Below are 27,459 nucleotides of genomic sequence, written 5' to 3' on the forward strand. Positions count from 1 at the left end.
ACTGGTCATATTGAAAAGAATGCAAAACTTCAACAAGTTAAAACTTGCGTAAGGATCTGGCCTACGCGCCAGTGATGTTGAAAATAAACACTTTAGTGGTCAAATTGTCTCAAGAATTGTGATTTTTTGAAAAAAATATCTCTTTTTACGGGTTGAATCCAATTAAAAATTCAAGGGCAGAGCGCCAGCCCCTAATGCGTCCCATCAAGCTCATATTTTTGGATTTAAGCTGATTACGCCGACCGGACAAGCATTTGAATGCCCGCTAAAAGGTCAAATTTATTTGATTTAGTCATGAGTTTTAATGTTCATGTAGGGGAAATTCTCGAAAATGGGAACTAAAATTAAAAAAAGAGCGTACCTTAAAAACTGGCCTTGCAAAGATTTTTATAATTCACCAGCTTTTCCAAAGTTTTCTACAAATATGATAACGTTTGATTAAGCATGTCTTCAACTTCAATTACCTTTTTGGAAAACCAATCCAATCTCATCTCTAAGAAAATGACAATGACCTAAATTAACACTGGAACATTAGGGTGTAATATGGTTGTATGGAAAAAAATAAAGTTGTCCAAATTTTGCGAGCACAGCAATTTTTCAGTTCCTTTTGGGGTCCTAAACAACTCCCCAAAGTTTGGGAACGATTGGTTTAGTCCTCACTTTGCGCAAAGCGATTCAATTTTCCATATAAATTTGTATGGAAAAACAATTTTTGGATTTCGATATTTATAAAATCCACGTTTCGCTGTACTAAAACCGGATTCATATTCGGATGCTCTAGAAGGTGCTCTACAACTTTCCAAAGAGAGTATGGTGCTAACTTGCTCCTAAAAAGATACAGCGTGTTAAAAACTCGTCTAAAATGTGTTTTTTGCTCGAAAATCACGTTTTAGACGAGTTTTGAGGACGCTGTATCTTCTCTTAGGGACATGCTAGCACCATACTCTCTTCGGGAAAGTTGTAGAGCACCTTCCAGAGCATTTAAATATGAATCCGGTTTTAGTACAGCTTGAAACGTGGATTTTATAAATATCAAAATTCAAAAAAAGTGGTTTTTCCCATACAAATTTATATGGAAAATTGAATCGCTTTGCGCAAAGTGAGGACTAATCCAATCGTGCCCAAACTTTGGGGAGTTGTTTAGGACCCCAAAAGGAACTGAAAAATTGCTGTGCTGGAAAATCGATTTTGATATTACACCCTACTGGAACATACAACGCATGTCCAACATACACGGACCTCCAAGACTCCAAAAAAGTTGGAACGGTAACTTCAACTCGCTGGTTCTCGAACATAACTCGATATTTACGTATTTTTTCGTAAACACTCAAATATTCAAAAAATGCAACATGGGTATCAAACGAAGAGAAATTTTATATGCTTTTTTTCACTTTATTATAGTACTTTTGTAAAATACTAAAATTTTCACAAAATACCGTATTTTTCGATAATATTCAGATTTTCAAAAAATGCAATATGGATATCAAACGAATTGAACTTTCGTATGCTTTTTCAATTATTTATAGTTTGTTTTTGAAAATATTAAAATTTTCACAAATTACCGTATTTATCTCGAAAATAATCCATACTTTACAGCTGTAAAATTCGAAAATTATCACAAAATACCGTATTTTTTCGAAATATATCAAACTTTCAGTTTTTGTTTTTTGGGTGTTTTTTTATACCCCTGACTTAAGGCGGTTTCAAAAACACCCAAAAAGCAAAACTGGGAATTTGGTTTATTGGAACTTTGCAAAAAAACTCAAGATATTTGTTATTTTTTTTTTTTTTTTTTGAAAATCTAGTAAGTTTCAGGTGTTTGAGATTTCCAAAAAAGTGTCCACGTGGTCATCTCACTTAAATTGTAAATTTTGAAAATTTTAGTATTTTCGAAAATTACGGTATTTTTTTACTCCACAAAAAAAGCTTATGCAAGTAACAAAGCATACAAAATTTCGCTTTGTCTGATACCCATATTGAAAATAATGAAAATTTGAGTACTTTCTTTAAAAATACTGTATTTTGTGAAAATTTTCGCATTTTCAAAAAAAAATCATTCAATGTGAAAAAAGCAAATCAAATTAAGCTTCTCAAACTTTAATAAATTGAAAAAGCATACATAACTTCAACTCGTTTGATACCCATATTGAAAATTTTGAAAAATTTAGTATTTTCGAAAAAACGGTATTGTGTGAAATTATTAGTTTTTAACAAAAAAAAAAAAAAGGAAAACTTCAATAAAGTGAAAAAGCATACAAAATTTCGCTTCGCTGGATACCCAAAACATTGAACCATCCACTTTCACGACTCCGGGTCTTTTGTGGTCTTTATTGCAAGTTTCTGCTCGAACCTAGGAGTCCAAAGCAGGGGTGCTCAAAGTTTTTGAATGGCGGGCCAAATTTGAAGCTCGCATTAGCTTGCATGCCAAATGAGAAAAAAAATTGAAAACAAATCTAAAACATTTCAATCTGATTGAACCAAAGCTGAAAAAATCCTCTACCGGTAGTAGTTTTTTGAAATTTAAGGTATTATTTGAACATTTTTTTTTCTGCATTAGATTTTTTTATTGGTTTTGTATAAAAAGCTTCCAAGCAATTGGCTTAATTTTATTAAAATCATCTTTTGCTATGCTTTGCAACAATATGTTTGACTGAATACTATCGTGTTTTCACAAATATAGTGAAAATTAAAAGGCATTAAGTGGAATGCACTTGTATTTTAATTGATTATTTTTTATTTATTTTTCAAATATATTTTAGAAAGTTTTCCATTGTGCGTCATTTTATTTTTAAGTAATGTGCAACTTTAATGATAAATCGCAAGTTGTCGCAAGCGTGACAAAGAGTGACAAGGGGAGAGGGGGGTCTATTTCTTGAATACTGAAAATTCAGTTCGAAATATATAAAAAAAAAAAAGTTTAATGTTTGATAAACTTTGAACTCCGAATTTAATAATAATCCTGTTTATTAATCATGCAAAAATTGCACAAAAAATAAAAAGTAAGTGGGGGGGTCCGAAAAACCTGACGTTCTTTTCGATGGGGGGGGGGTCGGAGCCAGCGTGACAAAGTGTGACATAGGGTGGGGGAGGGGGGGTTAATTTTGGCCGATTTTAGCGTGACATACTTTATGGATGACGCCACTCTAGGGTTCGAAGTTCGAACTGACGACCTTTGGGTTGTGAGTCTAACCGCCGCCAGCGATTCCACCGGAGCAGGCTTGGTTTGGTGTGTTGTTTGCACTTAAAGCGTGGAGACGACTCCTACACTTGGAATTACTTAACGGCCTAACAACATCCAAGGCCGGGACCGACGTTTTACTTCCCCATCCGATGAAAGGTTGGAGCAGATGGGAATCGAACTTATGATCTTCCGCTTACTAAGCGGACAGCTTAATCATTCGGCCATGCCTGCTGCCACTGTTTTTGGATACCCATATTTTCGAAAAATACGGTATTTTGTGAACAATTTTGAGTATATATTTTTTTGGAAACTAACTAGATGATTAATGATTAACTAACTGATATGATTAAATTAAGTCGATTTTAGAAAGATTTAAAAAATGGACTATCGCCCATTACCGGCGATAAGATTATCGCCGATAGAATTATCGAAATAACGATAGAACTATCTTAATCGTTATCGAGCCTCGATAATTTTATTGTTAATAACCTAATCCTTACAATTCGCACACAAAAAGAATCGTCCCGAATGATTGAGTTATGCCCGAGAACCAGCGAGTGTAAGTTACCTTTCCAACTTTTGTGGGGGTTGGGGGCAGCCATGCCAGATATACAGATAAATCTGTATTTTAAAGATTTTTGGATCCTAAAAATCATAAAAATCTGTATGTACAGATTTTTTAAAATTGATAATAATCCAAAATTTTAACAATTTATGAACTGAATTGTGATCTGGTGATAATCTGGCATCGTAGGTTGGGAGTAACCATGTTTAGTTGAAATGAAGTCCCAACACAAAACAAAAAAAAAATGATCAAACCCGATTACTTAAAGTTGACACCGGTGCAAAACAAACCCAAACTACTTAAGATGCAGACTATGTCAGTTTAAAAAGCGTGCAAAAATATCGCTTCACGGCACTCTGAGCAGCATCGCTTAACTTAAACTGCATTTATGCATCAGCAAGTGCAAATTTCACAGCTCGTGCCCCACGGCAAATATCATCAGCAAGTGACACACTGCTGCAGTGCAACAAAAGCAAAAGTTGAAAAAAACGCCATTAACATTGAAACAAAACAAACTTCTGCGCAGACAATTAAGCGTCGGACCTGAGGCGCGTCGTCGTCGTTACTTAGCATAAGATCAACTCATTAGCTGGTAATAAATTTTGTGCAACGCCAAAATCGATACCATCTCTTTTAAAAGTTGGCCAATTCTGCCCGCTGCTGCTGCTGCTAAACGACGACATTATTGCTAACTTTAATCACTGCGCTTTTATGTCGCATTTTTATTGATTCCGCTCCATTCGTTTATTTATTGCTTTTGAGCGGGGCTCTGGTCCGGGCGGGACTGACCTGACCTAAGATCGCGATTGCCGGCGCGGGGGAGTTGTCCGGCGATGGGGTTACTCCGCCTTGGTCGTCGTGCTCGTCAGCAGTGACAAGATCCTGTTCTTTTTCGCCAGATCCGACTTGCTGTACTCTTCGAGGGACTGCGGGGGAAAAAAAGAAGAAGTAAAGACAAACGTTAAGATCTTCATTAGTGATTATCTGATTCTGCTGACTTTAAAGGCGCAGAGTTGACTGAAGAGTTTTTTAAACGATGGCAACGGATCATCCGTCGAAATTCGTCATTTCTCTATACAGAAAAAAAAAAAACAGGTGCGAATATGTGTGTTACACTCTAATGCACAGATTCCTAAGCAACACTCAGCCTCACTGGAAATATATGGGAAAAATGGATCATTTCTAGAGTTTTTTTAAAGTTCTATAAGCTATTGTGTTTGATATGTTTATAGGATATTTAAAAAAATCTAGATTTGAAAAGTTAGGTTTAACCCTCTAACGCCCAGAGCTGTTTGCTTATAGTAAAAATAGTAAATGGCTTAATTTTGGTACAATAATGCAAGAAATACTTTACTTTGACCTACAAACATCGAATTGGGGCAAAAAAGTAAAATTTGAAGTGGTGCACCAGAGCACCATCAGGAAGATGAGCAACTTTTTTTAAACCACAAAATCTCGTTTTCTTCAAATCTATTGGTTCATTTGTTTGAAAACGCTTCGAAATGTGTTGAAAACAACTTATTTTTTGCTGTAAGACCATATTTCTGAAGTATTAACTACAAATTCTTAAAAATCTCTGCATTTTCAGGTTTCTTTGATTGGCTCATTCAAAACCCACAAACAACCATTTTCATGAAAAATGAGGAAAATAATAAAACTATTGGTCTAATAACAATATTTTGCCTTGTTTATGAATAGTCAGAACGTTTATAAACCTTTGTTTTGATAAAAATAAGCTTTTTCTGTGATTTAGAAAAAAGTGCTCCTGAATATTTAGTTGCTCATATGCCTAGGTGGTGCTCTGGTGCACCAAATGAAAAAGGTTGAAAAACACTTAAAACCGGTTCAAACTCACAATGTTATTCACAGGGGTTCTTGTCCAAGGTTCAAATGATAGCAAACCATTTTTTGTTTCATAAAATTTTGTGTTTGGTAATTTTTACGGGCTTTCGAAAACAGGTCTTATTTATTTCCCTAAAATTGGCCCATTTTTGTTTACATTTCACGCTGTAACTTTGCTTGTGCTTAGCCAAATTTGATGAAATTTGGGGAGATGTTAGTATACATTCTACATGAACACCTGCAACTTAAAGCATCATGAAAAGTTGTGTCAGTTCCGAGATATTTGAAAGTTTATGTTCAAAGTTTTTGTGCTCTGGACTGCCCACTATTGAAAAAACGGCTAATATCCACTTTTGGCAAAAACGAGATATTAGCACCCGGCGGTAGAGGATGTTCCAACGCATCTCCTGGAACTTGAATTTCACTAAAATAGTGTTTAGACTTGGCTGCCGATGCGAAAAACCAAACGGCTAATATGCCACTCTTATGGGAAATTGCCTTGACGGAGATTTTGGGACCAACACTAAAACGCGTTTTTCTCGGAATACTTGATTTGGCATAATAGTCGAATTTTCAATTATGGGCAGTGGAGTAACCATGGGCGGGAGAGGGTTAGGGTAGGGTAGTCATCAATGAGACACTTTTGGTTTTCAACTTTCAACGATTTTTCTAATTTTTTCATCAGCATGTCTTAATGTGCTTTTAGTTGCATTATCTTTCTTTTAATGTGTTCTATCATTGACCAAAATATGAGATCGATCCGACATCTACAGCCAGAGTTATTCAACTGTCTCATTGTAGACGCACTTGGCAGGAACAATGAGACAGCTGGGGAACAATGAGACACTCTACGAAAATCAACATTTTTCTAGCAAAACATCATGTTTTTGTATTGTTCCATTGCAGGTGACTTGCCTTGAACATTTTAGAGGAATTTTGCCAACATGAAACTTTTAATAACAAAAGTTACACTAAACAGTATTTAAATTTTGTAAAATCCATATATTAATACCAAATAACTTTGTATTTTTGGTTAAATGAAGTTTAAACTGTATAAATATGCCAAAAATCACTTTTAATTCATGTTTTGAAAGATTTCCAACGATTTTGAAAAGTTTATGGAAGAAAAATCAAAGTGTCTCATTGTTACCCATGGGCTGAAATTAGTGGGGAACAATGAGACAGTCCTGGATTCTGGGTGTATTTTAAATTTTGGCCAAATCTAATGAAAGGGCATTGTAGCCCAACTTAATCCCTATGGAACGTCGAAAGACATTTGAAGAAATATTAGTTTTGGTGTAAATGGCAGCCTACGATCGAAAAAGTATTTTTTGTCCATGATTTACTTTTACACCCCAGAATCAAACATTTATGAATTACTTTTCAAGGGAGCGTCCATAACCAAAGCCACTTATATGGCAGACGTGTATCCAGTAGGCACACCTTTCCCCCAAATATGAGCCTGATTGGTTGAAACTACGACTTATGAGAGCCATTTTATCATTGTTCCCCGTGTCTCATTGATGACTACTCTACCCTAATCTTAATTTTTAAATAACACAGCTTGAAATTTTTCTAGTTGATGTCAGAAACCACAATCAATCGACAGAATTAGACAATATAAAACCAACATCTGGCCAAAATATGAGTACTCTAGGTCAACGGGAAGTTGGGCAAATCGGGACACAATGTTTAAAACGTCAACAATCTTAAAAAAAGACTGTAACTTAGGCAAAATTCAATTAAATTTCAAAATCCAACAAACATCTGAAAGGGCCCAAAATGCAACAAAATGCAGGCTGAAGCATCCCAATTGGTTGCCGAGCTCCCGTGGTGTAGTGGTACGGGTTTCGCTTTGTAAGCGGAAGGTCGATGGCTTGAAACCCATCTGGCGAGGCAAAAGGGGTAGGTGGCGGTCGAGAGGGGATTTCGGCTGCTGCGGGAATTGATTTGTCATGTCCCAAGCCTCCCCGAAACCCATCCCGTCCAATCTCTCGGACGATCTGTTGGCGACTGAGTCTGAGTGTTGAAGAACTCTGTAACAATACGCAGAGAAGAGCTTCAAATGCTACTTTCGACTCGGTCACATGCTCTCAGGCAAAATTCGAGCTGAATATTGGGCTATATGATCGGTAACGATCTCTAGATGGGTCAAAAATAAACGAGATTTCCCCTCAATCTCGCTCATCTCCACGTCCTCGGATCGGTCTCTCGTGCTCGTGTGGCATGGCATTTGGGGGATTGGTTTGGGGAATGAGAGGGGGCAACTGCTCGAATAATTCGTCAAATACTGTCTCGCGCAAACAATAGCGCTACGGAAGACAATCGTTCGGCAGGCTGTGTATAGCAGCAAAACAGAAAACCTGAGAACAGATCATACTACAATAGATACGCAAGTGTCGCAGTGGTCCGTATCTGTTCACAGTAAAAAAAAATCCCAATTGGTTAAATCTATTGCGATTTATTGACATTGGTTGGTGCCTTCTACACATTTAGAGTGTAATGCTAGGTAATATCTGAGATCCGGCCTCCACAAAGTTCATAAATATCTCTTAAGTGCTTATAACTTTCGATAGGGTTGTCAAATCTTCAATCTTTTGAACTCGTTAAAAAGGTCTTTCGAATACCTTTCTAAAAATGTATAACATGATGAGGTTTCATACAAAAACCACCCTTTTTACAATCTTCCGGACTTTTGTTAAAATCGTTTTTTTAGCATAACTTTTGAAGTACTCCAATCCCAACCAATCTTTATCATTTTCGATAGCGTCTTATGGGACCCCAAGACGAATCAAATGAGACCAAAACGGTCCAAAAAATGACAAAAATGACTGCGCAGGCTCAACTCCAGGAAGCATGCAGTTTGGAGTCACCAGAATCACGTGCATTTTGAATTTTTCAAAAATAGTTTGTCTGGGCCGAATGGTTTTTCTCCAAAGTTTGTATGGAGAATTAGGGCGGTTCGTCGCTCTTGCATACAACCCAAAAATTGCATGCAATATTTTTTTTTTTTTTGCGGATCGAGGTGGGATAGCCAGGATCAAGTCAGTCCAAGTCCGGTTGTGTAAAGGAAAGGTAATGGTCGTGTCAATAACATGCGGATCGCTCGCACTCCATGGGAGCGGGGATTGAGGACATGATTGGGTAGGTTAAAATGAGATTGTGTTTGTGAGAGTATGTAATCGTGTAATGATGTAAATAAGCTAAATCGAAACTTCGTGCTCAATCGCCGCCCCCAATGTTCATTAAAAACCCCATTCGCACAAGCTTCCCAAAATCAGTACTGTAGGTTTTAACTGTTGAGACTGTTAAAACCTACAGAACTGACCCCAAGGAACTCGAGCGAACGGGGTACACTATCCACACACCAACGGACTTTTACTATGTGACCCTTAACTGTTCCAACAAAGGCAAAATTATTAAAATGAATTCATATGTTGAGGTTTACAATGCAAAGAAACACACGTCAGGCAAAATTTTCCCACATAAAAAAGTCGGAACTTGTATAAAATGTTTTACAGTCCCCTGTCCTGTCACGTTCGTCAAAAGTCTTGTCAATTTTGCTGAAAATTAAAGTGGTTAGAGTTGCAGTTAATCGTATTCAACATGACCAGAAAAGGCAGGCCTGTAATACGATTATCATGTATGAGTACTTAGCTTTAAAGAGGACGACTCCGCAACCGCCGTCAGATGTCCTCGATCACCTTCGCCAGCATAAGTCGCAATTGGCCAATAACGAGTTTGTCCTGCTTGTCCTTTGACCAGCTCCGCCGTGGGTACCATCATATCGAAATCGGAGTTCCATTACGCTACACAACCCGGCTCCAGTTGCTCCGAATTTTCCGACGACAGGAAGCATTCGATCATTCGGTTCCGTCTGGATTTATTCTTCAAAACTGTGGCACTGTAAATATTCTTCAAATAACTAATAAAGAACTATTAATATTTCCAGACACCACTCGGCAAAGATCAATGTGTAACATCTTTGACTGGCGCTAGTATGGGGAATAAATGCTCCCCTGCTCTTTCCGTATTGGTAAAGTGCATTACAAGCCCTCCGACCGTCCCATGCTTTCCATGGGGGCAAGGTCCCAGCCGTGCGGAGGGAACCCAAAAATTGCATGCAATATGTGGAAGAAATGAACCGCCCTGTTATTTTTGAAGAGCTAAGAAAATTCTCTATATTTAGCTTTATTGAACTTTGTTGATACGACCTATAGTTGCTGAGATATTGCCATGCAAAGGTTAAAAAACAGGAAAATTTTTGTTTTCTAAGTCTCACCCAAACAACCCACCATTTTCGAATGTCGATATCTTAGCAACTGTAGGTCCGATTTACAATGTAAAATTTAAAATCAAGACTAACATTTCAAACGGGCCAAACATTCAATATTACGCCCATTTTTGCTCGTTCAAAGATTTTTTGCCCATTCTGGAAACTTCTGAAAAGTTGGCATTCTATGTCCTCTAAAACATATCAAAAAATTAAAAAAATAAAAATAGTGTTTTTTGCATATCAAGTTTTAGTGACAAAAAGTTACATTAAAAATCACCAAATTTTTTTACCGTGTATCATTTTTTTTCAGTGTAGCCATATCCATACCTACAACTTTGCCGAAGACACCAAATCGATCAAAAAATTCCTTCAAAAGATACAGATTTTTGAATTTTCACATATCATTTTTGTATGGACAGCTGCCAAATTTGTATGGAAAATTATATGGACAAACTAATAATGCAAAATGGCTTCTTTGGGAATACCGAAGGCACCAAAAACGTTTCAGCCGGATTAAAAAATACAAAAAAAAAAATCGAATGACCGAAATCTCAGAGAATTGCTCCAATTTGTTCTTGATTAGTTAATGTGTATTTAATTTATTTTTTACTTTTGTTCTGACTTTGAATGTTCTTGCAAAGTGAATTTGTTGCTGGAACTGTTCTGCTTTTATTTTGCATATAGGACAGCACCAAAGTGATTTTTGTTTTCGAAATTATAGAACAAACTATTGTTTTCTATTGAATTATATAATAAAACTGCTTAGAAAAAAAAACCTGGCAATTTTTGAACCAAAATTTTTTTGGGAGTTCTTTGACCCAAATAATTAGACCCGTATTTTTTGTTTGGCGATGACTTATTCATGTTTGGGTACCGCCATCAAAAAACACAACTTTTGGTACCCAAACAAGTATAGGTCATCGCTGAAATTTTCAAGTTATCGCAGTTTTAGTAAAAAAGGGTGATTTTTATCCGTTTTCGTCATTTTCTCCATTTTGCGCGCGGCGAGTCAAGAATTCAATACATTAAAAAGGCAAAAAAACAAACTTATGAAAAAAAAACATTTGTAGAGTGTTTATAGGACCTATTTAAAAAAAACCTCTTGATTTTCAACTTTTAGCAAACATTAGTTCCAGTCCGCCACTTTTTCAGATATACCTGATCTGGCCCCTGCACAAAAAAAATCAATTCCCGTAATCGTGAATAAAGTTCACGAATGTGAGAACCACGAAGGAATTTATTCATGAATATGGTGCATTTGCACTATAAATGTGAATATATTCCTTCGAGGTTCTCACATTCGTGAATTTCATTATCGATTTTGAGAATTGATTTCTTTTCGTGAGAAGTAAAGGCAAAATTTAACCGCAAGTTATAAGAATTTGGAAAAAAAGTTTTTTTGAAAAAAAAATCTAAAAAAAAAATGTTTTTTTTTAACTTCAGTTTAGATGTCAATCCAACCAGCAGGGCAATCTAGCCAAATCAAAAAATCCTAACATGGTTTTAGCATGTACCAAAGTGGTACATTAGGGTGTAATATCAAAATCGATTTTCCAGCACAGCACTTTTTCAGTTCCTTTCGGGGTCCTAAACAACTCCCCAAAGGTTGGGACCGATTGGTTTAGTCCTCATTTTGCGCAAAGCGATTCAATTTTCCATATAAATTTGTATGGTGAAAACCATTTTTTTGGAATATGATATTTATCAAATCCACGTTTTATGCTATATCGAAACCGGACTCATATTCTGATGCTCTGGAATGTGCTCTACAACTTTGCCCAAGAGAGTATGGTGCTAACTTGCTCCTGAAAGAAGATATAGCGTCCTCAAAACTCGTCTAAAACGTGATTTTGGAGCAAAAAACACGTTTTAGACGAGTTTTGAACATGCTGTATCTTTTTTTAGAGGCAAGCTAGCACCATACTCTCTTGGGGAAAGTTGTAGAGGACATTCCAGAGCATCCGAATATGAGTCCAGTTTTGATACAGCATGGAACGTGGATTTGATAAATATCAAAATGCAAAAAAAATGTTTTCTCCATGCAAATTTATTTGGAAAATTGAATCGCTTTGCGCAAAGTGAGGACTATACAAATCGGTTCCAAACTTTGGGGAGTTGTTTAGGACCCCAAAAGTAACTAAAAAGTGCTGTTCTCAATAAATTTGGACAACTTTATTTTTTTTCCATACAACCATATTACACCCTAGTGGTACATTAGGGTGTAATATGGTTGCATGGAAAAAGAATAAAGTTGTCCAAATTCAGCGAGCACAGCAATTTTTCAGTTCCTTTTGGGGCCCTAAACAACTCCCCAAAGTTTGGGAACGATTGGTTTAGTCCTCACTTTGCGCAAAGCGATTCAATTTTCCATATAAATTTGTATGGGAAAAACCATTTTTTTGGATTTTGATATTTATAAAATCCACGTTTCACGCTGTACTAAAACTGAATTCATATTTGGATGCTCTGGAATGTGCTCTACAACTTTCTCCAAGAGAGTATGGTGCTAACTTGCTCCTATAAAAAGATACAGCGTTTTCAAAACTTGTCTAAAACGTGTTTTTTGCTCGAAAATCACGTTTTAGACGAGTTTTGAGGACGCTGTATCTTCTTTCAGCGACAAGCTAGCACCATACTCTCATCGGGAAAGTTGTAGAGCAGCTTCCGGAGCATCCGAATATGAATCCGGTTTTAGAACAGCGTGAAACGTGGATTTTATAAATATCAAAATCCAAAAAAATGGTTTTCCCCATACAAATTTATATGGAAAATTGAATCGCTTTGCGCAAAGTGAGGACTAAACCAATCGTTCCCAAACTTTAGGGAGTTGTTTAGGACCCCAAAAGGAACTGAAAAATTGCTGTGCTGGAAAATCGATTTTCATATTACACCCTAGTGGTACATATGTATACCTTTCAGGATTTTTTATGTACTTCAAAGGTTCGATAAGTAGCCTTAATATGTTGGATGGATTGACATTCAGTTTAGATTGTAAAATCGAAGTTGCAATCAAGAAGTATGGTAGAGTAGTCATCAATGAGACACAGGGAACAATGATAAAATGGCTCTCACAAGCCGTAATTTCAACCAATCAGGCTCATACTTGGGGGAAAGGTGTGTCTACTGGATACACGTCTGCCATAATAGTGGCTTTGGTTATGAACAATCCCTTGCAAAGTTATTCATAAATGTTTGATTCTGGGGTATAAAAGCAAATTATGGAAAAAAATACATTTTCGCTCGTAGGCTGCCATTTACACCAAAATTAATATTTCTTCAGATTTCTTTCGACGTTCCATGAGTTGGGCCATAATATTTACATTTCGCCTTAAAAAACATTGGAATTCCACAAACAGTGAAAATGCATTTGTGCATTGTTTTCAGTTGGTAAGACTTATTTTTTTTTGTCCCCTGATTTTTCGGACCGGTTTTGAAAGAGGGATGAAAGGGGGGTGGGGGTGAAAATCAAGCAAAAATTGATAAAAAATGACTAGAAAGGCGAAAAGAAACATAGATCAACATCAAGAAAAACATGAAGCAAGAAAAGTAAACTTTTTCGAAGAACAAAAGTTGCCCTACTAAAATGATTCAATGGTAATGTTTCTGCTTCAGAATTCATCAATAAATTTCTAGTTGAAATAAATCATTGTTGAAAACTTACTAGAATTGAAGTAAAAAAAAAGTATTATTATAGTATAAATGATATTTGAGGCCGAGGCCAAATATTGTCTTTCCAAAAAAAAAAGTAAAAGCACTACAAGGATAAAACTAATTTAGTGAAGTTATGCTTCTAAAAATATGACAAACAGAAAATCCCACTAAACTTACCGCAATGTCAAAGTCTTTCCCGAGCACGGCTTTGGCCTCGGCGTTCTCGTACGTGACGGTGACCAGCGTCGGATAGATGACCATGTCGAACTTCTTCGGCAACTTGGTGAGGCTTTTAATTATCACCGATGATTGGTCCGAGATGAGCAGGTCCTGCAATTAAAACAGTACCTAATTAGTGTTTTGCTCTGAGAACGTCAGACCAACAACCAATGATCTGCCAAATATTGACTCGCAGTCGCGTCGCGTCGGCTCAGACGGAATTATAAGCCTGGGCAGGGGCAACCCGATATCAACGGGTTCGAATCTCGTAACGGCCGGGATGAGCGGACTGTCAATCTGCATGTTCATCGCAGAAAATCGCGCACTTTGCGCAAAGTCATTCTTTGAGAGCCTATCTTGGCTGAGAATCCTGTCCCGGCCCATCCGCCAAAGGTCGAAAGCAAAACAAATGGGCAAAAAATCAACGCGAACCTCTTTTGCTTCTTGTTTTTTTTTTTGCTTTCGGGTGTGGGCACAATTGAAACATCAAATCCAGCCTTGTTTTTTTTTTTCTTTTCTAAAAAGGAGCAAGTTTTGAGTGAAAAGAGGTCAAGTAAGAAGAAGAGAGAGGGGGTTGTATGTTTTCCATTGTTGTTCCGTCGTGCTCTATATTTATCTGGCCGAGATAATTGGCAGTTTTCAGGAGAAAAAGTATCAAAATATTTTGTTGTAAATTTTAAATTATTTATCATCTAAAAAAATCTTAATGGAAGTAGGAAAAAAAGGACGGCCGATGATGTTGCTGGGGATGCTCATGTTCAGTTTATCCAATTTATTCAGAAATGTCCAAGAATGTTTAGAAATAATTTTCAAATTTTGATTTAAATTTGTGTGAAATTGCATAACAAACCATTCAGAAATCAAGTGGACACCCTTGTCCACACTCCATACAAAAAAAGATTTGTTTTGTTTGGAAATTGCCCACGAGGGAGGGAGAGGGGGGGTCTGAGATAACCAAAAAGTATCCACGTGGTTCATGGAAGGTCCCTTAAAAAATATCAAAAAAGGTTTTTCAAAAATTAAATTTTGTTTATTTCTTTAAGTTATCCTGAACAAACAAAAGTTTTGTAAAAGCCTTACTAACATAATTCGTAAGGCTTTTACAAAACATTTGGTTTTTCTTTCAGCAGTGTATTAGAATTTTATCATGGCTAAACCTAATATTTTTTATTTTTATTTAAAAAATAAAATTTCCTGATTTTTTTCTGTTTCATTTGTGCAATTATTCTGTAAAATATTATAGAAGTTATGGTGTTAATTGGGTTTGGAAGATAAAACAAATATTTCTGTTAAATATTTAAGTTTTGTAGAAATATTGCAGGATAATTATTACAAAAATATCTAAAATACCACTTATTACACAAATTTTCAGGTTTTAAAATGTGTACTCTTAACTAATAAATTTATAATAAGTTTGAAAATAATAAACCAAAAGTTTAAAAGACAATTCATATTAAAAAAAACAAATATTTTGGTTTCAATAAGTCAAAAATTGTATTATGAAAATTAATTAAAAGTAGTGCATAGAAGACATGTTTTGCAGATTGCACAAAAGGAACAAACAAATATTACGAAAGAAACCCATGTACTATCTTTACAATTATACAATTTTAAATATTAACTTTTAATCAAATGGACAACTTTTCATTTGAAATATATAAAATATAGCTTCAGAAACAATACGCTCGTATTTTGAAATGCTTTGACAGAAGTTTTCATATAATTTTTCTGTAGATTTGCAGCTATTCTTTGTGCCTTAATTTTATGTTAAACTGGCTGGAGATTTGAAATTCTATGTTCTCATCCATTTAAAAAAGGAATGAGACTTATATTCACAGAACGGCAGCTAAGCATTTAAAAAAATACGTATTTTAAATATTCAAAACGAGAATTAGATTAATCATAGCCATTTTTTAGAAAAAGTTTTTCAGCCGGCGGCTGAAACTTGTCTACCGCAAACATTTTCACAAAGAATCATTTGGAAAAGACGTGAAACTTTAGACTTTGATCATGGTGGTTACCAAAAATGGAAAAAGGGTGAAATAAAATTTGGGAGTTCAAAAAGGAAACTTTTTGAATTCCATAATCAGCTTAAAAGTAAAAAATACATAATGGTTCTTTAACAAAAACGTTACTTAATCCACCTTTAGGTGGTTGGTGCCTTCCTCGCATTCAAAAATTGAATACAATACACAGCCTCAAGAAAGTTTATAAATAACACTTATTTTCATCAAAATATCTGAGATCCGGCCAAAAAATGTGTATTAGAAACACTAAAGTACTTATAACTTTTGATAGAGTTGACAGATCTTCAATATTTTGGGCTCGATGGATCGCATGATAGATCCGGACAACTTTTTCATCAAAATATTTGAGATCCGTATAAATGTGTATAAATAACTTTTGATGGGTTGTCAGATCTTCAATCATTTCAACGCGTTGGAAAGATCTTTCAAATACCTTTCTAAAAATGTATAGCAGGATATGTTTTCTTACAAAACCACCCTTTTTACAATCTTCCGAAGTTAAGCTAAAATCGTTTTTTAGCATAACTTTTGAAGTACTTTTCTAAACTTCATAATATTAACTAGGGTCTTGTGGGACCCCAAGACGGATCGAATGAGACCAACGGTCCAAATCGGTTAAGCCAGTCCGGAGATAATCGTGTGCATATTTTTCGGTGCACGGACTCACATCCAGACACACGCACATACATTTGTTCAGAATTTGATTCTGAGTCGATAGGTATACGTGAAGGTGGGTCTACGAGGTCGAATAAAGAAGTTCATTTTTCGAGTAATTTTATCGAGAAATTAAAAAGAGAGATGTGAGCCGGTAACATGGAGTGAAACATTTTCAAGTGTCATGAAAAACTTCACAGTTACTTGACAGAAAGTTTAACTCCATGTTGCACTTTTAATTTCTCGATAGCCTTTCCTTATTGAGGTGAGGAAGGCAAAAATAAATTAAAATTTAAAAAAGTGCGAATTTCTTTTAGCATAAAAAACTGAAAGAAGATAATCAAAATTAATAAACAAAAGAAGGTTCCTTAAAATAGATAACTTTGATTTCGTAAAATTTCATAAATAAAATAAAAAAAAAAAAACAAAAATGAATCATCCCTCAACCCCTTCACTCTTTCTCCCTCTCTCCCTCTCTCTCTGGCCAGTCAACGGTTTTCATCACGCTGTCTGCGGCATTGCCGATGGCTCAAGGCTCCAGTCCAAGGCGGCCGGTTGTGCAGGATGATTTTGTTCTACATAAAGTAAAAAGTGGCCGCACTTCACTTCTGCCTCGGATGGCATCCGAAAGAAGGCAAACTACGGATAATGATACGTTTTGTTACGACGCGATATGACTGGGGTGCTTTTTTTTTTCTTTTTGGCTCGCTCTTGGCGCGGCCTCCAGAAGAAGACGTGCGCAACTTCTCGAGCCATGAAGCGCCATCAGACAAGAACCAAAACAACGCCGAGATAGTGTGGTGTCCCGGTGGTGGGGGGGATAGAGGGAGAAAGAATCATTCCCGGAATAATGGCCGCGATGCGAAAAAAAAGCGGAAAACATAAACAAACGAGAATACACAAGTCATAAAAGTAATTTAGATCAGAAAATCATCACGAGCGCGCGGCCGCGCGGTAAAAGCTAATGGAAGAGAAATAGAGGAGCCTAACAAAACATAAAACGAGTCTCCAGAGAGAGGGGGCCGTCCCAGGTTCGATCCCAGGCCAAGCAACCCCAACGTAAAAGAACAAAGCGGGGTTTTTTTTTTGTTCTTTTCCGAATTCTGGTTGGCTCCAGCGTTACATAAAGCCCCATTCGAAACGCAAATGGCCGGGATCACTTTTTAACTACATGCTTCAAGCCAAATTTTCTTTAAAATAGAGAAGCAACCTTACCTGATTAAGCTTATTATTGGCACAGAAGAAACCTAACGTCGCTATTAAGTCGATTATCACAGCCTGGGTTTCGCCCTTCTCCTCCGACTTGGGGACGCAGTACTGCAGCAGGATGCTGACCACGTCCAGGAACTTGAACGAGAGATTCTCCTCCGCTAGCACCAGCTGTGAGAAAAGAGAAGAACGGAAAGTTAGCAAAAATATCAAGTATGAAAAAGATACCTATGGAACTTTAGTAGTAACTTAACATTCTTACAAAATTTCAGAATTATATAAAAATACACTTGAATGAAAATCACAAATATTTTTGATACAGTTTGCATTTTTTAGAACTATCACGAAGAAAAAGATGGCAATCAACTCTTTAGTAGAAAGTGTTGATTTCTAAACCAATATCATCTAATTCAGCTCTTCTCAACCTTCTTCTAGGCTGGTACCCCCTACCATGTAAATCAAGTAGGCCCGGTACCCCCGTTGAGAATCGCTGATCTAATTAAACTGACAAATGAATCCTGAGGTAACGCCTAGCATACTTCGAGCCAAACATTTCATTAGGGCACAAAACCAAAACGTAAACATTCGGGATTATTCCACTATTCCATTCATTAGTACACTCCCTACATGCCCTCCAAGAATCAAAAACACAAAAGGCCACATAACAATGTTTACTCCAAACCAAAAAAAAAGTTCAAATGTGCCCTTTTATTTTTCATTAGGTACTTGAGGAACTTTTTGTGTTATGAAGTGAACTTTTCAAACATTCTTAACACTAATTCACTTAAAAAAATGTTTTGTTACTTTTCACCTAGGATTTCTGCAGAGAAAAACTTCGTCGAAAAACAATATTTAATACGGTCCCGCGGCTGCTGTTCAGTACACTTTTGAAGATTTTTTATGTTTCACATACCTTATCTACACTATTCAATCACAAAACTACACTAATAATCAAAATTTCTACTGAATTCCTCATTATTTCTAACTAAACAAAAGGGCCCGTAAACATCATTCAAAACAACAATCCGGTGACAGCGCTTTAGTGTCCTTTCAGCTTTTTTTTTTTTAGAAAAGGCCCATTATGAACAACAGTTGGAAAGTTAAAAGGGCCCAATAACGATTTTTTTTAAATTATGATTTTTATTGAGAAAATCAACAAAAATTAAGAAGCATTTAAGCAGAGTTGAGGATAATGATGTGTTTTATCGTATCATCAGTAAAAATACCATCAGTCAAGCTTCTTTTTTAAATAGGAATTGAAACTAGTTGTCCACTTTTTGCAAGCGATTTTCTCGAATCGCGGTTTTTGGTTTTGTGCCCTAATGAAATGTTTGGCTCGACTTCTTGTCATTTTGAGCGTAACATTTCAAACGGGCATAGAAGCTTTGTAAACAAAGAATGTATCCTTTTCACGCAAATGCTTACTTACATAATGTGTAAGAGGATACATTATTTGTTTACAAAGCTAACGTGCCTTTTAAAATGAAAAACACGATTCATTAAAATGATAAAAGTGCTTCATTCCATAACAATGCCTTGAGATATCACACGAAATAAAGCGGCCAAGCCTACTGCTTGAGATTTATCACAGAGATGATTCGTTTAAAAAATTCGATATAAAAAATAAAGGCCAGCAAACATTGCTAATTTGCTGAAATTCAGTTAAGTTTTACTTAATTTACATTCAAATAAAATTTCAGTAAACGATTCAGTGATTTAGATTTTAATGAATTCTTCTACTGAAATTTCAGTGAAAATGGTTGTCAAAACCACTGAAATGTCATCAAAAGAAATGTCAAAATATTTTGCTGAAAATTCAGTAATTTTCTTGTGTCAGTTTGACAGATCATTTACTGAAGAATATGCATTGCTGCTGGCTATTCAGTTATCAAGATTTGATTATGATGCATTTATTTTTCGAATCACATTTTAAATTGAATAATACCAAAAAAAATAATATTTTTATCATTTATTTTTACAATACTAGTTCTGTTGTGACTTCCCGTAATTATTGTATTTCGATTGATTGGTGGTTTGTGCAATCTTTCAAACCGAAATCAAACAACTGGTTAGCATCGAGGCTTTTGTTTTTCACATTGTTTATACCTTTGTTTCTAACAAAACACTATACAAAATTGAAAAATCAAATCTCTAAATATTTTTAAATTTAAGTTTAACCGAGTTTTTGAATATATGAGATTTATTCAGAAATGAAAATCATAAAACTGTATTTAATTTTTTTTTTTTTTTTGCAATAATTAAAAGATAATAACATAATTTTTGTTTACGAATATCACGTTTATGCTCGGATTAAGCTTGAATTAAGCTGATAAAACCGATTTTTTTGTTGCAAGTTTGAGATTAGTCAGGATATCACTAGATTTTTATGAAAAAAAAAAATCATATTTCCTCAACCAAACATTAATCAATTGCATAGATACAAAATATGTTATATACTCAAAATTGAACTATGAATTACTGTGGCGAGCTTCAGGAGAAAAACTTTTCATGAGTATGAAATGATCTTGATAATTTTTATTTTGTATGAAATGATCAAGGAATCAGCAATATTATGGAAGTCTTATCGTATCTTCTTATCTTATCTTTTAAAAACGTTTTAAAAATACTTTGATTTTTGTTTAAATAGTTTGGAAGTTTTTTGTTCTAAATTCCTTAATTTTTTATTGTTTTATTTTGTTTGATTTTGACTGTTAAATAATATTTTATTTTTGTTAAAACCAAAAAATGTATGTGGTAGTGTTTTCAACATTCAGAGTTAAAACACACAAGTTTTATTCTTATATTTAATGCATTTTCAACAGTAAATTTTGTTTTTCGTTATTTCATACACATGAGATTATGACTTTTGAACCTTGCAACAGTAATTGGTAGTACATTTTTGATTTTTGATCATCTTTTGGACCCATGTTTCCGGTTCATGTATGCTTTAAGAAGTATCATATTTATTCATAAAAATCCATTAATAAACTTTACAAACTCAAACCTGCAAAAAATCGATTGTATCAGCTCAATAAGAGCAGACGCGTGATATTTGTTCACAAAAATTGTGTAATTATCTTTTAATTCTTGTAAATAATATTATTAAGACGGTTTTATGATTTTCATTTTTGAATAAATCCCATATATCAATAAACTCGGTTAAACTTAATTGTAAAAATGTTTAGCGATTTGCAACCTGCTCCAAAGTTGTTTCTTGCATTATTTTGCACATTTTGATGAGTAAATGACACATGAAAAACATTATTTGACAAGTTTTCAGAATAGTTATTATGAAGTTTACAATTAAAAATGAAGGAATTTAGAACAAAAAACTTAAAAGTTAGATATCTCAGAAATTTCCCGATGAAACATTTCGCTCTTAGAAGCATTGGAAAGCTGGGAAAATTTCCTATAAGACACATTTGACAGTAGCGATGACTATTTTTTCTCCTTAAGGTTGCCTAGAAAACACGCCGTGCATAAGTGACAGTTCGACATATTTACTTTGACTGATTTCCCGGGCAGATGGTAATAACAAAATTCATGCCATTTCAATAACAAATACTGTTAAAATAACAGAAAGTGTTATGGAATATTCTTGCAAAATCTATTTTTGCATAAGAGTTTAATAACAGTTTATTTATTTATACAATTTGTTATTGGTTATGGAAGAATACCACCAACTGTTATTGGGATGATCGGATTAGTTGTTAAAATAACAAAAAATATTAACAAAAAAATCATAACGACGAATAACAAATCTTGTTATAAATAACATAAAATGTTATTGGCCTAGTATTTTCAAATATCATAAAATGCATAAAAGTTATTTCTGTCTGCTCGGGATTCCCGGCAATGTTTTTGTTCATTTGCCGAATTTCAGCAAAAGGTATGATTACTGAATCGCAGGATTTTTATTTTTGTATAATGGCGATCCGAGTTTGCTGTGTATACTCAGAATCGGAATTAATCCTTAAATAGTTACTTTTTATCCTTTTCTTTGGCAAGGAGATAAGGATGCAATAAAAAATCTTTTTTTTTACTTTTTTACCAAAACATCAATACTTGTTTGGCTCTTTCTAAAAAACTTTATTACTTAGAATTATTTTTGAATTTCTTGTGAATTTTGTACATTTCTTTGATGGCTTTCAACACATCTTTTTAAATTTTATCAAATGTGTTTAAAGATTTAGCTGACAAAAACAAAAAAATTTCAGTGTTTGATAGTTTTGGTCACCGAGTCAGCCGAAAAAATCACGGCACGACTCTCAGTTAGCTGACACGATCCAGACACTCCAGCAGGAGTAGCCTGGCCTAGAATAGTTTTTGTGGTAACTTAAGTGTTTTTCATATTTGTGACCTTTTGATTAAGATTTTATTTTTTGTATTTTTTTGTGTTTAAATATAGTCTGTAGATGGCCGAAACCAAGAAGTAGGCCGAAACGTAACGAAGAAGAATTTTGTTTCATTTCTCACCGAAAAACATCAACTAAAGCCAAAAAACAAAAAAAAATTCATTGCTAAATTTTGTGATTTTTTATATTGATTGAAACATGAACAATTCTTATTAAATTTTGCTTTAGATTTACATAAGCTGTCCTTTTACAGAAAAAAAACTGTTGTTTTCGAATTTGTAAAGATTTTAAACGAATTACCTTAATTTTTAGATATTAAAATCATGAGTCGTTCTCATCATGATTTTTTTCGAAAGAGATTGTTATTATTTAATATTATTGTTGTTAGATTATTATTTTTAAACAGACCTTTGAAAATAAAATCAATTTTGAAAACTTTTAAACCTGAGCAACTAATAAAAAATATTTGAGAGGGTTTGTATCCTATCGAACTACTGAGAATAATATGTTAACACTTTTTTTTGATTTTGTAACCTTTTCAAGCACTAACAAAACCTTGAAGAAATTTTTGAAAAAGTATATTTTTATTAGTTTTGCTTCCTTTCATGCAACAAGAAATTATTCTCATTTGTTTTTTGTTTTTGGGGCATTATTTCTATTTTGTTACACCCCAGTTCATATCCCATACAAACTTTAATCATGCACTATCTTCAAATCTCAAAACCCCGCATCCAATTTGGAACCCGAAATTTCGCACGCGGGAAAAATCCTCCCAAGTGTGGCTTATTCAATTTCTTTCCTCGTCGGCGGCAAGGATTTTCCAACCCGACGAGGTTGTTTTGTAAACAAAGGGTGAATCTTCGGGCTGCTTGTTTGCCAGGGAAAAACAACGCCACCGACCGCCAACCCGAGACTGATGAGCTGAGCTGAATTTTTCAATCAAAAAAGTTTCAACCGCTCTGTCAATATTGTTCTTTGGCAGTGATTTTAATTAGGTTTGCTAGCGATGGTTATCGGAGAGGTGTGACGGGTTATCTTTTGCCGGTTTTGATTTGTCTGATGGCCAGAGAAAAAGTTGTTCAATTTTTAAGACAGGAACTGTCAGGAACTCAAACTTCCGGGGAAAACGGAGCATTTTGAAAACTTTTTCACTATCAATTTATAAATTTTACCTATTTGCTTCAAAATGGTAATGGAAGCTCCACTCTCGAAAGTTTGGCAAAAAATCCCTCGAAAAACCTTAGATAAATCCATTTGGCCAGAGTGGAATTCGCAGCGCGCAATCAGTGCTGAAAGCTGAGCAAACGAAAAGCCATTCGATGATGATGTTTGCCGAATTCTCCGGGCGAGCATTTTGTGGTGGGAAAGGTAATATTAGAACAGGCAAATTTATGCATATCGAAAATATGGCCCTCCTCTGAGACTTCATCTCGCAGAGTGTTTGGCGATTGTTTAGCTTGGCGAGTGTAGAAAAACTTGTGGAGTGTAGGAATGACGGTTCAGTGCGTTTTTAACGCCGAGAGCTGCGAGTGCAAACATATTCTATCGTGTTGAAAATTCTTATTTATTTATCCAAAGCAAAAATGAATTGTTTTGATGTGTCTAGGTTTGATTTCAAATTTGATATTTCAAACTAATGTTAGTCATTTATTCAGTTTGGATCAGCATCTAAAATTACTGTCCAAACCGACGTAATCGACAGGTTAGATATAGAAATCACGTTGAGACGAAATTGAACGGCCCTTTAATACTATTTCTATCAACATGTTCAAATATAGTTTTAAAAGCAAAATCATTAATTTGTTGTAATTTCAAAAATATCTTAATCGTATGATAAATTAAAAATGTCTAATTTTTGGCATTCATTTATTTATTTTTGATTATTTTTTGCAAATTCAAATAAACTACTATCAAGAAATATATGTTTTAAAATAAAAGCTATAAACGGTTTCAAAATAGGACTAACATGAAAATTAACGGAAATTCTGGTTTGCAATCCATTTTTTTCTGCTGTATAGGTTTATAAAATAAAATCGAACAGTGTTTATATTGTTTTACATTTCACAACTTCATCGACACGAAAAAACTACAGGATTTGCTCCAGTTTACTTGAATAAAATCAATACCAGCAGGTCAATATTGATATTGATATTGAATATTTATCCAACATTGTTCTTCCCCTCCTTCTAAATATGTCTTAATTAAAAAAGGAAAATCAAAAATTTTAAGCCCTTCGAGCAGTTCTCTACGAAATCGGCCTATTTCGTGCAGTTTTTTTTTTGGCTTAAAGGAGCCATTTTGTGTCATTGGTTCAACCACACAAGGCTCCATAGAATTTTGACAGCTGAGCAGTTCTCTTAGATTTCGGTCATTCGATTTTTTTTTTGTATTTTTTAATCCGACTGAAACTTTTTTGGTGCCTTCGGTATGCCCAAAGAAGCCATTTTGCATCATTAGTTTGTCCATATAATTTTCCATACAAATTTGGCAGCTGTCCATACAAAAATGATGCATGAAAATTCAAAAATCTGTATCTTTTGAAGGAATTTTTTGATCGATTTGGTGTTGTATGTATGGATACGGACTAAACTGGAAAAAAATGATACAAGGTAAAAACAATTTTGGTGATTTTTTATTTAACTTTTTGTCACTAATTTTTTTTTTCATTTTCTAATATGTTTTAGGAGATATCAAATGTCAACTTTTTCAGAAATTTTCAGGTTGTGCAAAAAATCATTGACCAAGTTATGAATTTTTGAATCAAACATATTTTTTTCAAAAAATCGCAATATTGGTCGCAATTTTTTTTCCACTTCATTTTGCCTTCCTCACTGAGGTAAGGCTATAATCCTGCTCGAAAAAGTAACTTTTGAAAAACAGCTCGTAGACCTATATTCATGTATACCTATCGACTCAGAATCGAAAACTGAACAAATGTCTGTGTGTGTGTGTGTATTAGCGTGGTTCACGTTTCTATGAAAAAGACAAAAGTTGTTATTTTGTCTTGCATCAACCGGAATTTCGTTCTTTTATGTCCCCAGAAGCACTCCTGAAAATTTGAGCCCATTTGGCAAGGTCTAGAGCTCAGTTTTATTCAAATTTATATGGGATTTTGATTTATTTTCCATGGAAACTATCTTTTACATTGTATTAGGATTTTTATATAAATCGATGAAATGACTTGATTCTTATAGTAGGAGATAGGTTTGAACTGGGGAACAACTTTGTAGAACATACCAACATGCTAGGAGTGACCCTTTAAAGATACTGATACTTTTAGATGGTGGCTTTTGAAGGGGCTACTTCAAAAGCCACCATCTAAAAGTATCTGTATCTTTAAAGGGTCACTTCCTAGCATGTTGGTATGTTCTACAAAGTTGTTCCCAGTTCAAAACCTATCTCCTACTATAAGAATCAAGTCATTTCATCGATTTTATAAAAAATCCTAATACAATGTAAAAGATAGTTTCCATGGAAAATAAATCAAAATCCCATATAAATTTCAAATTAAAACTGGAGCTTCTAGACCTTACCAAATGGGCTCAAATTTTCAGGAGTGCTTCTGGGGACATAAAAGAACGAAATTCCGGTTGATGCAAGACAAAATAACAACTTTTGTCTTTTTCATAGAAACGTGAACCACGCTAGTGTGTATGTGTGTGCGTATTCCCCTTGGTACTCAAAATTCTTGCCAAGTTTTCTCGGTACTGGCTGATCCGATTTGAGTCAAACAAGTTGCATTCGATCCGGTTTGGTGCCCCATACTGCACTATTGAATTGTTTGAAGATCCGATAAGTAGTTCAAAAGTTACGTTTAAAAAAGTGTCAGAGTTGCGAATCGAGTGCTGGAATTTTGATGCCGGATCTCACTTATCTATATGAAAACTATGTCCGGATTCAACACGCAACCCATCGTTGGTTAGGTAATCGAAAGACCTTTCCAATGAATCCAACACATTGAAGATCTGGCAACCTTGTCTTGAGATATGACCACTTAAGTGATAATTATGATCTTTTTTGAAGCCGGATCTCACTTAAATGTATGTAAACTATGTCCGGATCCATCATCCGACCCATCGTTGTTTAGGTAATCGAAAGACCTTTCCACCAAAGCATTGAAGATCTGACAACGCTCAGTTTCAAGTTTTGACCGCTTAAGTGACATTTGTGTAATTTTTTTATTGAGAAATAGACAGAATTTGTGTCCAAACCCATCATATCACCAAATGTTGGTAAAAAGTGAGGAAGGCACCAACCACATAGGTGGATTAAGTTAGTTTTTCGATGTAAAATCAAATTTGCAGTCAAAAAGTACCTAAGTGAAATTTTGATAAAGTGCACCGTTTTCAAGTTAAGTCCATTTTCAGGTGACTTTTTTGATTATAGTCGCAGTTTTTCATTTTTTTAAATTAGTGCACATATTTGCTCACTTTTGAAAATAATATTTTTGAAAAGCGGAGAAAATTCTCCACATATTGCTTTTTTGAACTTTGTTGATACGACCCTTAGTTGCTGAGATATTGCCATTCAATGGTTTAAAAACAGGAAAATTGATGTTTTCTAAGTCTCACCGAAACAACCCACCATTTTCTAATGTCAATATCTCAGCAACTATTGGTCCGATTTTCAATGTTAAAATATGAAACATTCGTAAAATTTTCCGATCAGCCTTCCAAAAATATTTTTTTCAATGGTGGGCAAATATGCGCACTAATTTAAAAAAATGAAAAACTGCGACTATTTTCAAAAAAAAGTCACCTAAAAATGGATTAAACTTGAAAACGGTGCACTCTATCAAAATTTCACTAAAGTACTTTTTGATTGCAAATTTGATTTTACATCGAAAAGTGAAGTTGTCAAATTTTTGCGATCAATATTTAGATTTTTTGAAAAAATCAGTATTGATTAAAAAATTAATAACTCGCATCAAAAAATTTTTGCACAACCTGAAAATTTCTGAAAAGTTGATATTTAATGTAATCAAAAAATAAAAAAAAAAATAAAATAGTGTTTTTTTGCAAATCGTCGCCATCGTGCTAACTTGTCGTACGTGCATTTTGGGCCAAATTGAGTTAAGAACGCCATTTTGTGCAGCTCACAATGCCTCACCTTTTGACCTTGACAGATCCCCAAAATTCGATTTCAATCCTGAGATATTCAACAAAAACCGAAAAAACTCCGTGCATTTTTGTCACTTTACATATGAAAGAAGTTTCAATCTTGTCGTGCTATCTTGTCACTCCATGAAAATTGATATAAATGCGACAAAAGGCCAAAGGGATTTCAGGCCAGGAAAGTCAGGATGCGTTTGTCGCACGTACAAGCTAGACTACCGTAAACATTTGTAATTATAACTCGGGACTCCAGCAACCAACTTCAACCAAACTTTGGGACAATGCACAGAATGGTGAGCCAAACAAAACGTGTTTGTTATTGTTTACATTGCGTGCTCTCGTTTTTGAATGTTCAAGGTCAAACAT

At 34.8% G+C, this 27,459-nt stretch overlaps 1 protein-coding gene across 1 annotated transcript in view; it reads right to left on the reverse strand.

The window, feature by feature from the left end:
* Positions 1 to 3,403: 3,403 nt before the first annotated feature.
* Positions 3,404 to 27,459, reverse strand: part of LOC6041617 (S phase cyclin A-associated protein in the endoplasmic reticulum) — a 133,923-nt gene continuing 109,867 nt past the window's right edge. The window contains exons 12-14 of the mRNA XM_038252996.1: positions 17,631 to 17,795; positions 13,693 to 13,845; positions 3,404 to 4,672 (exon numbers count right to left, since the gene is read on the reverse strand). Of these exons, the coding sequence (XP_038108924.1) occupies positions 4,586 to 4,672; positions 13,693 to 13,845; positions 17,631 to 17,795 (405 nt within the window). The 3' untranslated portion in view covers positions 3,404 to 4,585. The remainder of the gene's footprint in view (positions 4,673 to 13,692; positions 13,846 to 17,630; positions 17,796 to 27,459) is intronic.

The sequence above is a fragment of the Culex quinquefasciatus genome, chromosome 2, assembly GCF_015732765.1.
Source record: "Culex quinquefasciatus strain JHB chromosome 2, VPISU_Cqui_1.0_pri_paternal, whole genome shotgun sequence".
NCBI lineage: Eukaryota > Metazoa > Arthropoda > Insecta > Diptera > Culicidae > Culex > Culex quinquefasciatus.